Source organism: Condylura cristata, unplaced genomic scaffold, assembly GCF_000260355.1.
Source record: "Condylura cristata isolate star-nosed mole 26May11 unplaced genomic scaffold, ConCri1.0 scaffold00031, whole genome shotgun sequence".
Classification (NCBI taxonomy): Eukaryota; Metazoa; Chordata; class Mammalia; order Eulipotyphla; family Talpidae; genus Condylura; species Condylura cristata.
Genome location: NW_004567132.1, coordinates 279,976 through 290,711, shown reverse-complemented (window position 1 = coordinate 290,711; position 10,736 = coordinate 279,976). Strand labels below are relative to the sequence as shown.

General features: G+C 41.9%; 1 protein-coding gene across 1 annotated transcript in view; it reads left to right on the top strand.

Annotated features, from left to right (window-relative positions):
- LOC101622688 (SH3 domain-containing RING finger protein 3) overlaps positions 1-10,736 on the top strand; it is a 143,517-nt gene that overhangs the window by 91,191 nt on the left and 41,590 nt on the right. The window contains exon 4 of the mRNA XM_012731458.1: positions 4,303-4,385. Within this exon, the coding sequence (XP_012586912.1) occupies positions 4,303-4,385 (83 nt within the window). The remainder of the gene's footprint in view (positions 1-4,302; positions 4,386-10,736) is intronic.

Below are 10,736 nucleotides of genomic sequence, written 5' to 3'. Positions count from 1 at the left end.
TTAAAACTTGTAGTAAGTGAGTCTATAGTCCGTTTTCAGTCCTCAATTCCTATGCCGGCTTGGACGCGGTGATCTCGGCGTCTTTACTCTTCCGCCATCTTCTGGAAGTCTCCTATACCTGCTTTTAATGTGTCCCATAAGTTCTGGAGACTTGTGTTGTTGTCATTCTTCTCCAGGTATTTTTTAATTTCTTCTTTGATCTCTTCATTGATCCAATGGTCCTCCAGCAAATGCGGGTTTCAGTCTCCATGTGGTAGGTGAGTTTCTTATCTTCCTCATATGGTTTATTTCTATTTGATTCCTTCATGGTTAGAGAAAATAGCTGGTGTGATTTCAATCTTAGTGTTTCTATTTTTGTTTATCTTATGTCCTAGTATGTGGTCAGTCCTGGTGAATGATCCATGTGGATTTGAGAAAAATGTGTACTCAGATATTCTGGGGTGCAGTATTCTATAGATGTCTGTTAGACCCATTTTCTCCCAGTCCTTTTTCAGAGCTTTAGTGTCTCTGCTTAATTTTTGTCTTGTTGAGAGTGGCATGTTGAAGTCTCCTCCTGTATGTATTTTCTCTGCTATACATTTTCATACATGACAGTAGTTTCCTGATATATTTTGCTGCTCCTTCATTGGTGCATATACGTTGTTGATTGTTGTGTCTTCTTGTTGTATTGTCTCTTTAATCATAATGTAGTGGCCTTCTTTGTCTTTTTTAATCTTTTTTAGTTTGAAGTCTATTTTGTCTGATATAAGCATAGCTGTTCCTACCTTCTTTTTTGGTCCATTTGCTGGTACAATTGTTTTCCATCCTTTTATTTTCCATCTGTTTTTATCTTTTGCAGTTAGATGTGTTTCCTGCAGGCAGCAGAACGTTGGGTTCTGTTTGTTAATCCATCCTGCAACTCTGTGTCTTCTTATTGATGAGTTTAAGCCATTTGCATTTAGAGATAATATTGATATACTGGCATCTACATTTGCATTTTGGTCCTTTTGTCTTTTTTATTCCTTGTTTTGAACTGTTCTTGTTCATTCTCTTGTTGGATTTTATTTGAGGGCTTCTTGTATTGTTTTTTGGAGTGGGGGTTTATTCATGATGAAGTTGTTGAGTTTCTTTTTGTCTGAAAATGTTCTTATTCTTTCTTCATTGAGAAAGGAGAGCTTCACAGGATAGAGTATTCTTGGTTGGCATTTAACGCTCTGGAGTTTGTTGAGTATGTCCCTTTACTGTCTTCTTGCACATAGTGTTTCTGCAGAACAGTCTGATGATCAGCCTGATCAGTTTCCCTTTATAGGTTATTTGTTTCTTACCTCTTGTCATTCTCATTATCTTTTCCTTGTCTTGTATTCTTGGTAGTTTTACTATGATGTGTTTTGCTGTATTTCTCCTGTTGTCATGGTAGTTTGGTGTTCTTGCTTCTTGGATGTCTACCTTCATGTCCTTCTTCATATTAGTTCTCTTCTTATCTCTGCGAATATTTTCTCAGTTCCTTGGCCTTTCTCTTCACCTTCTGGAATACCTATAACTCTGATTTTTCCTTTCTTAATGGTGTCAGATAGCTTTTGAAGTGTTTCTTCATTCCTTTTCTTTTTATTCCTCTTTTTCTGTTTTTATTCTCTTTATTTCTGTCTCTTTCAGGGAACTGTCTTGTTCTTCCATTTCATCTATTCTGTTTTCATTACTTTCCCCAGCATTCTTTATGTCCTGTAGTGGCCTTTTCATCTCCTGCATTTCTTCTTTCTTTTTTTAACTCATTTTTTCTCATTTTCTTCAGTTCGTTGATTGCTTGCTTCATCATTTTTTTTTCCCATTTCTTTCATTGATTTTCCTGTTTGCATTCTTCATTTCCTTGATGGCTTACCTCATATCATTTTTTCCCTTCTCATCTTCTTTTTGTTTCTTTATCATGATGAATTTGAATTCTCTATCTTATAGGCTGAGCAGTTCTTCTATTTCTTTGGTGGTTTCTTGTGCCTGATCTTTTTGTGGTGAATTTTCCCCCTTGGACTTGCTTGAATATTTGTTAGTCTTCTTTTCCCTGTTATGTATTTTCTAATACTTTCTCTTCATTGAGTCACAGTGTTTCTATTCCTGCCCGGCATTCTTTCTGGATGTTCTTTCTGGGATGGCAGAGGGATTTCAAGATACTTCAGTTGTGGATGGTATTCTGAGCCTTGTTTTGTTTCTATATCTCCTGTTTTTCCAGCCCCCACTGTGTGGAATTGTGTCAGTCTTCTCTGCCATTGACACTCAGGGGTCTTTTATAGTGTTCAGCTTCTTCTATAACTCGTTGAGTCATTTTCTCTGGAAGGTGCCTGTTAATCTCTGTAGCATCCTGATGTCCCAGGTTTCCTCTATGCTTGGGTGTAGCCATGGAGTCGGTGCTCATTTGAAGTGTTGCAGCTGGGCTGAGCCAAATGTGCAGGAAGCCTCTGTCTGTGGCAATAGAGACTTGGCTCTCCCCAGATCTGAACTGCAGGGTTTCTGATTATCCTGTCTGAATCACTTCCCAGCAGGACACCTGCACTCCAGGGAGGGAGCTCCCTGTCAGAACTCCCCAATTGTGGATTCTCCCTCAGTTATCTTCCTTCTAGTGAGTCCTGGGTGTTCTCATTTGGGTTAAAACTTGTAGCATGTAGGCCTATAGTCCATTTTTTAGTCCTATATGTCTGTGTGGGCTTGGACGTAGTGATTTTGGTGTCTTTACTCTGCTGCCATCTTACCTGTTCCCTGTATTGTCACTGTTTAAAAATTTTATTTTGCTGCTTCTTCTGGATTAGTTGTATTGTTTTGTTTTTAAGCTCAATTACCTACTCTTCTGCTTTATTTAGTCTGCTGTTGGATCTCTCTATTGCATTTTTTCAATTCAATTATTGTGTTCTTGAGCTATATAACTGCTTCATCTATTATCCTGAATTTGTGGGACATTTGAATAAACATTACTGTGAGCTTTTCACCTGGTAGATTTGTTGTTTCCATTTCTTTATTTTTCTGGGATTTAGTCTTGCTTTTTTGTTTTATAACCTCTCCATTTTTCCTGTTCCTCCCCTTTCTGTTCTTGATTGGTGTTTTTCAGGTGATGTGTCCTGTAGGGTTTAGGAACATGATCTTCTCTGACTTACGAGATAGTTTCTCAAGGACACTATGAGATAGTTTCCTTTGTGTGCTGCACCTGCCTTCCTGCTTCCAGCTGGTATGTGGGACTATTGACTCTGCGCAGCTGTATCCTAATAGTTGGGCTTGATATAAGCATATGAGTTGCATTGGGAAATGCTATGGCACCTGTGGAGCTGGCCCACCTTTGTTGCTTAGCATGTAAATGGAGCTGCCAGTGTGTCTCAGCCATGTGTAGCAGCATATCTTGGCCACTGCAGGTTGGCTATTGGCCTGCTTTGGAAATGGGGTGCACTTCTGAGGTGTGGAGCTGTGTTTTGCTTCAAAGCATGGCACTGGCACTGGCACTGCTATATTGTAGGGGTAAGGTGAAGTGGTGAAAATCTAACCCAACAGGATCTAATAAGCTAGGTGAGTTCTAGTGGTCACTGTCCTGCCAGGGTTCGCATTAACAAGGTTATGAGAGACTGCCAAGGCAGAGCACACCAATGTTTTTATCTCAAGTGTTGTCCCTAAAACTTCCTGCCTCTCATCCAGATGCTGAAAGAATGGTTACTGAGATTTTTTCACCTATCACTTAGGCTCCTTTCAGACAGGTGTTATGTGCTGCATACTAGGTCACAGGAATCTGTGTGCGTAGCCCTCCGGGGCATGTTCTCTATTTCTGTAGTGCTTTGTTTCCTTGATTGTTTTGGACACATTTCCCATTGATCAAATCTGGTGTTCGAAGAGTTGTCTCTGCTGATTGGGATTGAAGGATTTGGGGGAGACTAATTCTTCCCACTCCCTAGGAAATGCCATGCACCTTTGGGATCTTCCATAGCATAAGTTGCCACATCCTGGGTGAGTTTTCTACTTTGGTGAAACTTATATCTGCTTTGTGGTACTGCCCTTTTATACTTTGCCGTGGAAATTCTATCCAGTTTTTAGGTCTTTGTAAATTGTTTCAAATACAGTTCTAGATTTTTATGTCCATAGGAAGTGATTTTCTGAGCTGTTCTAAGAGGGTAGGCAATAGTGGCAGCCAGTTTTTTCCAGTGGCTGAAGAATTATTATTAACAGCCCCAAAATTCTGGAGGCCAGGGGTCAGGTAGTAGAGGGGAGACAGATGCCTCTCAACTCTGCCCATACCGAGCTTTCCTTTTCCCAGGGCAGGACCCTCTGTCAGCTCTGTCTTCTCTTATCTGTTTCCAGGACTCCTCCTCCTCGGCCGGACCTGCCACTGCAGCTGAACAGCAGAGCACCACAGCACCCAAAGTCCAGCTTCCTCTCAACGTGTGAGCCACCATTTATATTCTTGGGATCTCAAACATTCACATATCCCTCCAACCCCTGCTAATATGCAAATGTTTGGTTTCTATAGGCTTTCTAATTTGTGACTAGGTGGTCAGTTTAGTATATTCAAGAATACTGCTGAGTGGAGTTTGGAGAAAATAAAAGTTTTAGCAGATTATTTTAAGAATATCTCCATTAAAAGCAGGGAGAATATTCAAAATATTTGACAATACAGTCATTGGCCATCCAGAACAGGAAGAAGCCTTGACACTAAAGGGCCCTGGAGGCCGCTAGGGGGAGAGTGTGACCAGAGCAATGGGAACAATCTTGGGAACTGAGGCCAGGAGTAAATTAGCAACTGCTCAGAAGTAGCTCGATATTTTAACCCTGACTACCATAGAAGCTGTACATCATTCCCACATATAACCAGTTGAATCATTGCTAGGAAGTGAAATACTTATCTTGTTTAGAAAATGTGCTTTTGTTAAATTACAGCTCTTGAAAGACATGATGTTTTAAAATACCCTATTTAAATAGTGTTTAGAGTAGGCCACCTTCCACCTTCTATAATACTTTTATTTGGCAATGAATTCAGTCACTTCAGTGAACATTTTAAGATGGAAAATGTGAATTTAACCAGCAACATGGTGATATAGAAAGTTTCTGAGAACTAATGTGGATCAGAGAGACATTTAGCACCTATGTTTTTGTTGAAAAGAAGGTGTTTCAAGCAAATAAAAAAAATGCCCTTTTAAAAAGCAACTTGCACACATCAGAAAGTTTCCTAGAAGTTGCTTCAGTGTACTGGTACTTGCCCTCCTCCCCCTCCCCTCCCCCTCCCCCTCCCCCCTCCCCCTTCAATAATATCATAGTTTATTTTTACATTCCCACTCCACCCCCATAAAATGTCTTTGGTATATAGTTGTTCATTATTATTATTATTTTCTCACCTGGTCCTTTATATTCCTGCTATGAGTGAAACCATTTTGTATTTTTTCTTTTCTTTCTGGCTTATTTCACTAAGCATGATCTTTTCCAGCTGCAAAAGATTTGTGTTTGTTTATTTATTTATTTATTTTGGTTGCTGAGTAATATTCCATTATGTATATGTACCACATCTTTTTAATCCAGTCATCTAATTTTGGGCATTTGGGTTGTTTCCGTGTCTTTCCAATTGTAAATAAAGCAGCAGTAAACATGGGGGTGCAGGTGTCTTTTTGAATCAATGTTTTTGTGTCTTTTGGATAGATACCTAGGAGTGGGATTGCTGGGTCGTAGGGAAGCTCTATGTTAAGCAGTTTGAGGAACCTCCAAACAATTTTCCATAGTGGTTGTACTAGTTTGCATTCCCACCAGCAGTGCAGGAGCGTTCTTTTTTCTCACCAACATTTGTTATTGCTAGTTGTTTGAAGATGTGCCATTCTTACTGGGGTGAGGTGGTATCTCATTGTGGTTTTAATTTTCATCTCCCTTATTACAGGTACTTGTTCACCTTCTTTTTTAAGCCAGGTCTAAATATTTCCCCTTACTTGGTAGCGGAGGGGGAAACACATGCCCTCTCCAGCCTACTTGTTTTGCTGTGATCCGGTTGTTTTCACCATCAAATGAAAACAAGCCAGTTAAGGCTCACCTGCTCTACATATCTTCCTGAGGAACACAAAAAATAGTAAACTACCTTCTATATGTCTTTAGGCTGAGATTCAAGTTATCCCCAACACTGGACAGAGGATATACTCTTCTGACAATATGCCTTGGGTATGTTCCAGTGACTTCCATGTAGACCCAGAGGGGCTTGTGAGAAAAGGAGTGTGGTGATGGCCTTGCTCTTCTGAAAGGACTGGTTGCAGGATCCTGTCCCTGAGGAATAGCTGCATCCACAGGAGACCCTTGGGCCCTAATGTACAGTTGACTTCAACAACGTGGGATGTTGATTTTCCCTCACAGTTGAAAATGCATGTGTAACTTTTAATTTCCAGAAAACTTAACTGCAGCTAAGTTTGATATCCCCTTGGTAGTCACAGGGGTTTGCTTTTAGAACCCCCTTCCTCCACAGGTGCCAAAATCCACAGATACTTGAGCCTTCTGTATTTGTGAGCTCTGCATCTGAGGATTTAGCTCATCAACATCTATGTCAGAAGAACCTGAAAATGCAGAACCTATGGATATGGCCAGTCAACTATATTTATTGAAGAAACTCTGTGCATGAGTGATCTGAGCATTCAAACCTGTGTTGTTCAAGGCTCAACTGTAGTTTTCCAATGAGAGGTAAGAAATAGTGAGCTCAAGGACTAGCTAATCTGTGTCATTGTTGGTCCCCAGTATTGCTGAATGCCTACTATACACACGTGGACTATCTGCTTGTTTATTGCAAACCAGCACCTTGACCTCCTGGTGCAAAGGACTCTTAGTGTCAGCTCCAAGACCCAGATCAGATGTAGACAGTCAGACACCAATGAAAACTGCTCTGTCCTTGAGAGCCAAATGGTTATATGATTGAAGAAGATCATGCTACAAGAGTTATAAAGACATTCTAGAGGCTTCCACTGAGCACAAACCTGCCATGGTAGAAAGACCTTTTAATTTCACCCCAAGTATGGAAGGACCTATTTCTTTCCCCACCTCTGCTCTCTCTTGCTGCCTTACCCCCAGAACTTGGCTGTCCCTGATTGGTTTGTGGTTGTCATTTGGACAATAAAAGAGTTATGTGCCTTCAAAGGAGAAGTATTTTGGCAGGATTATGTCCACTGGTCACAGAGGACATCTGGGCAGCAGGTGGTAGTGGGAAGCATGACTGTGATTGGCAAAAGTTAGTGAAATATGTGCATCTCTCTTTATATGATTAACAAGCATCACAGCAGGTGATATATCACAGACATTATAGCTCTGTCCAAGTTAGGTCCATCTTGACAACATTGCCTTTGACTTCATTTTTTTGTTTTATTCCTAGGGAAGAAAAGGTCACATTGACTCCATTAATGTGTCAAGTAGGGGATTAGCCTGACTTCCCTTTCCTTTAGCTCCAAGAAGTTAGTGATCCCATGTGACAGGTATTTCCCTTTGGCTGACTATTCTCCCCAATATGATACCAGTAGTTCAAAAATCTGATGTTCAGTGGTCTGAGATTACATGTGAAAAGTACTGCCTTCACCAAAAGAACTATAGTAACAGGTTGCTGCTGCTAGAGAGGGTCTGCAAACAGCAATGGCCTTAAAACTCCAAGAGTGCCTGACAGAGCTAAGTGAAAATGGGTAATAGAGTAACCCCCAGCCTACAATCCTCATTACATGTGGTTTGATTTCTGTGGATCAAGTCACATGCCTTGAAACATGAATCTACATGGTCAAAAGTCCTTCTCTCTTAGTTCAGTCATTAGGACCAGGATGTTGTTCTTATGCCTTCTTGGCATATCAAAGGTTTCCCTGGGCTCCAGCTCCTCAGGATTCAGTCATCTTGAAATACAGGAAGGGTCTCAGTTTGCCCAATCCATGGATGGAGAACACCTCTCATCTTTGACCCCAGGGTGTCATGCTCTCTTTTTCAGTTTCCAAGGTATTGAAAAGCCACCTGATGCTCATTACCTGGTGCTCAACTTGCTCTGACCAACTCCGGAGCCCTCTGTCAGGAGTGACAGTGCTGGGAGAGAAGGCAGAGCAGGTACTCTTTCAGTCAGTTGCTGCTTTATGCTACTGAATGAACCTCTAGCAAGTATCCATGTGATGCTAATGCTGCCCATCAGGATCACCCCAAGGATCACTGCACAATAGCTTCTACAGGTGTTTCCCAGGAGCTGAGAATGAGTGGATGCCTACCCAGCACTGGCCTGTAGTCATACTACCCCAGCTCCTTCTTTGTCTGGGGTTTGGTTCCACTTAGGAGAACTTCTGCCTGTGATTCCTGAGCAATAGGACCACTAAAAGAACTGACACGGGGGCAGTCCAATCATGGCCATTCGGCAGCTCCCTTGTTGCTTCCTCATATCTTCTCTCTCAGCATCTGCAGCATCCCTTCTCCTCACACCTCCCCAGCATACCTGACACCCCCTTGGGGAGCACTTGCGACTTTCAAGTCATTGGCAATGTACCTCCCAAACCCCATGTATGCTGTATATGCCCTGACATAGCATCATTGTCCCATGAAACTGGGGCTGCTGGGACAGGTCAGTGGATACCCATTGAGTTAGTGAGTGAATTTGAGCACTGTTAATCTGAGCCAGCATGGTTCTGACACCTGGAGAAGAGAAGCAGAACACTTATTAGAAGGAATGGAAATAATCCTTGTACTTATTTTAGAAGAATTGAAGCAATCCATTATGGAGAAGAGGCAGGGTGTGAAATCAACAAAGATACTAAAATACCTTAATTTGCTTCCTGATTAGAGAGGAGGTGAAATATGTGAATAATTAAAAGCAAGCAAAGTTCTTCCTGCAGAAATGAGCAAGTAGCACAGTGACTGCTGTGATGGATGGTTTTCTGCAGATACACGTGAGAGCTTGTCAGGTTGACTGTCCCAGCTGCCAGCGCTGTGCTCCATCTTTTTTGGGGGTTTGATATCCATCCTTAAACCCACTGTCAGCCCCCTGGCAGGACCACTTCTGCCTAGAGGAGCATGTCTTCTTACTTTTTATGAAGCTTCCTTGAGGCTACAAGGTGATGGGAAACAAGGCTCTCAACCAAAGTCTCCTCTTCTGGTCTTAAGTAAGGCATTAATAGTACCAAATTTTCTGTGACTTCTGAAAAACCTGGGCCTTACAGGGGCAGCCCTGTCTGACTTGGGTGATAGGGACCTCTCAGAGCCTTGGTAGAAGCCTCCATGTCGGGCCTTTTGAACCAAATGGAAGGAGAGAGGTGAGCTCTGGGAATCAGAAAGTTGAGAACCCTGCATGTGTGCCTCTTCTTTCTAGCTCCCCCAGGCCTGTGAACTTGTAGGCTTGGTGAGGACTAGCCTGTGGCTCTGTGGGTGTCATCTGCTCCTAGAGAATGTTTGGACTCACAGTTCTGGCAAGGCATGGTCCAATGTTATGGGTGAAATGAGAGTAAAGAGGTGATCCTCTGTGACTGTTACTTAGAACCTTGACAGAAGAGACCAGCTGTGCTTCCCAGGAGCAGGCAGAGAAGCCACTTCCTCTTCTAGGCACCTGTCATACACTCAGTACTCTTTCTTGAATCACTCAAAGGAATGCAGATGCAGAGTGGCACATTCCTTACCCCAGGCTCAGCTCCAGTGCCACTGTTTACTAGCTGTGCAGACACCCCATGTAGAAAAACAGTCCAGTACATCCATCTGCTTTTGGTTTCCCTTCTCAAGGAAACCAAAGGAGAAATAAGACAAGGGTGGAGAAAGGGAACTTACTTTCAAGGTGAAGTCAAGTTTATTGACATTTCAGCTTCCCAGCAACTCACATTAGAGGCTGAACTTGAAATATTAGAACCAGAGGATGGATTACTCATCGACAGAACAAACTGAAAATAAAGATGAACAAAGTGAAGTGCATCCGTGCCTGGGTGCAGTCACATGGGGGTAGGTGGGCATCCAGGTTCAGATGGAGGCCTCTCCCTGGAGTAGACTTAGCAGGTACTCACAGCCCCACTTAAGGGTACCCTACTGAGTCCCTGGAGCCTTGGAAATGGCTTATCTCCAATTAACTACGTAAACAAAATTTTCCATCTTTTTGAGCCTCAATTCCTTGAATTGTGCAATGAAGCCTCAAGTCCATGTGGCTTTTAGGCAAGGCTGTCAGATAGCAAATACCTCAACCCAAGGTGCACACCTATGTTGTAGGTGGACCCCTACATGACAGTCCTTATGACCCCCAGACAGCAACTCCTTACACATAAGTTAAAATCAGAATGTTTGACTCTAACTGTAGCTTTGAGGATTTGGGGGAAGGTATGTCATCCTGGGAAGAATTGTTTCCTTGGAAATGGCTCCTTCCCGTGCTTCTTGTTAACACTACAGGAGTGCCTGGCTACATGATAAATTAAATACTTGATGTTGTAAAAGAATATTAACTTTCCACTTTGAGAATCTAGGTTTACTATGTGAAAGACATGATATAAAACCAGAATTTGCTCCCTTGCTACCTACACCTAGAGAAACTACATTTTAATTTTATCAGGAAGAATGGGCTAGATTCCCCCCACCCCATACCTATAATGCTGAGAAATGAACTCTAAAATCCTTGTTAAATGTTATGGAAATCATAAAGTGTTGAGCAAAAGTTAATCAACTCATTTTCAAAAAATAGTTAGCGTTCAGTTTTTGATGGCCGCTCCTCCAGGATCACGGACATACTTGTCAAAGAATTCATATGGTTTGTGGAGTATTTACTGCAGTTGCTAACACTTGCTTTATTT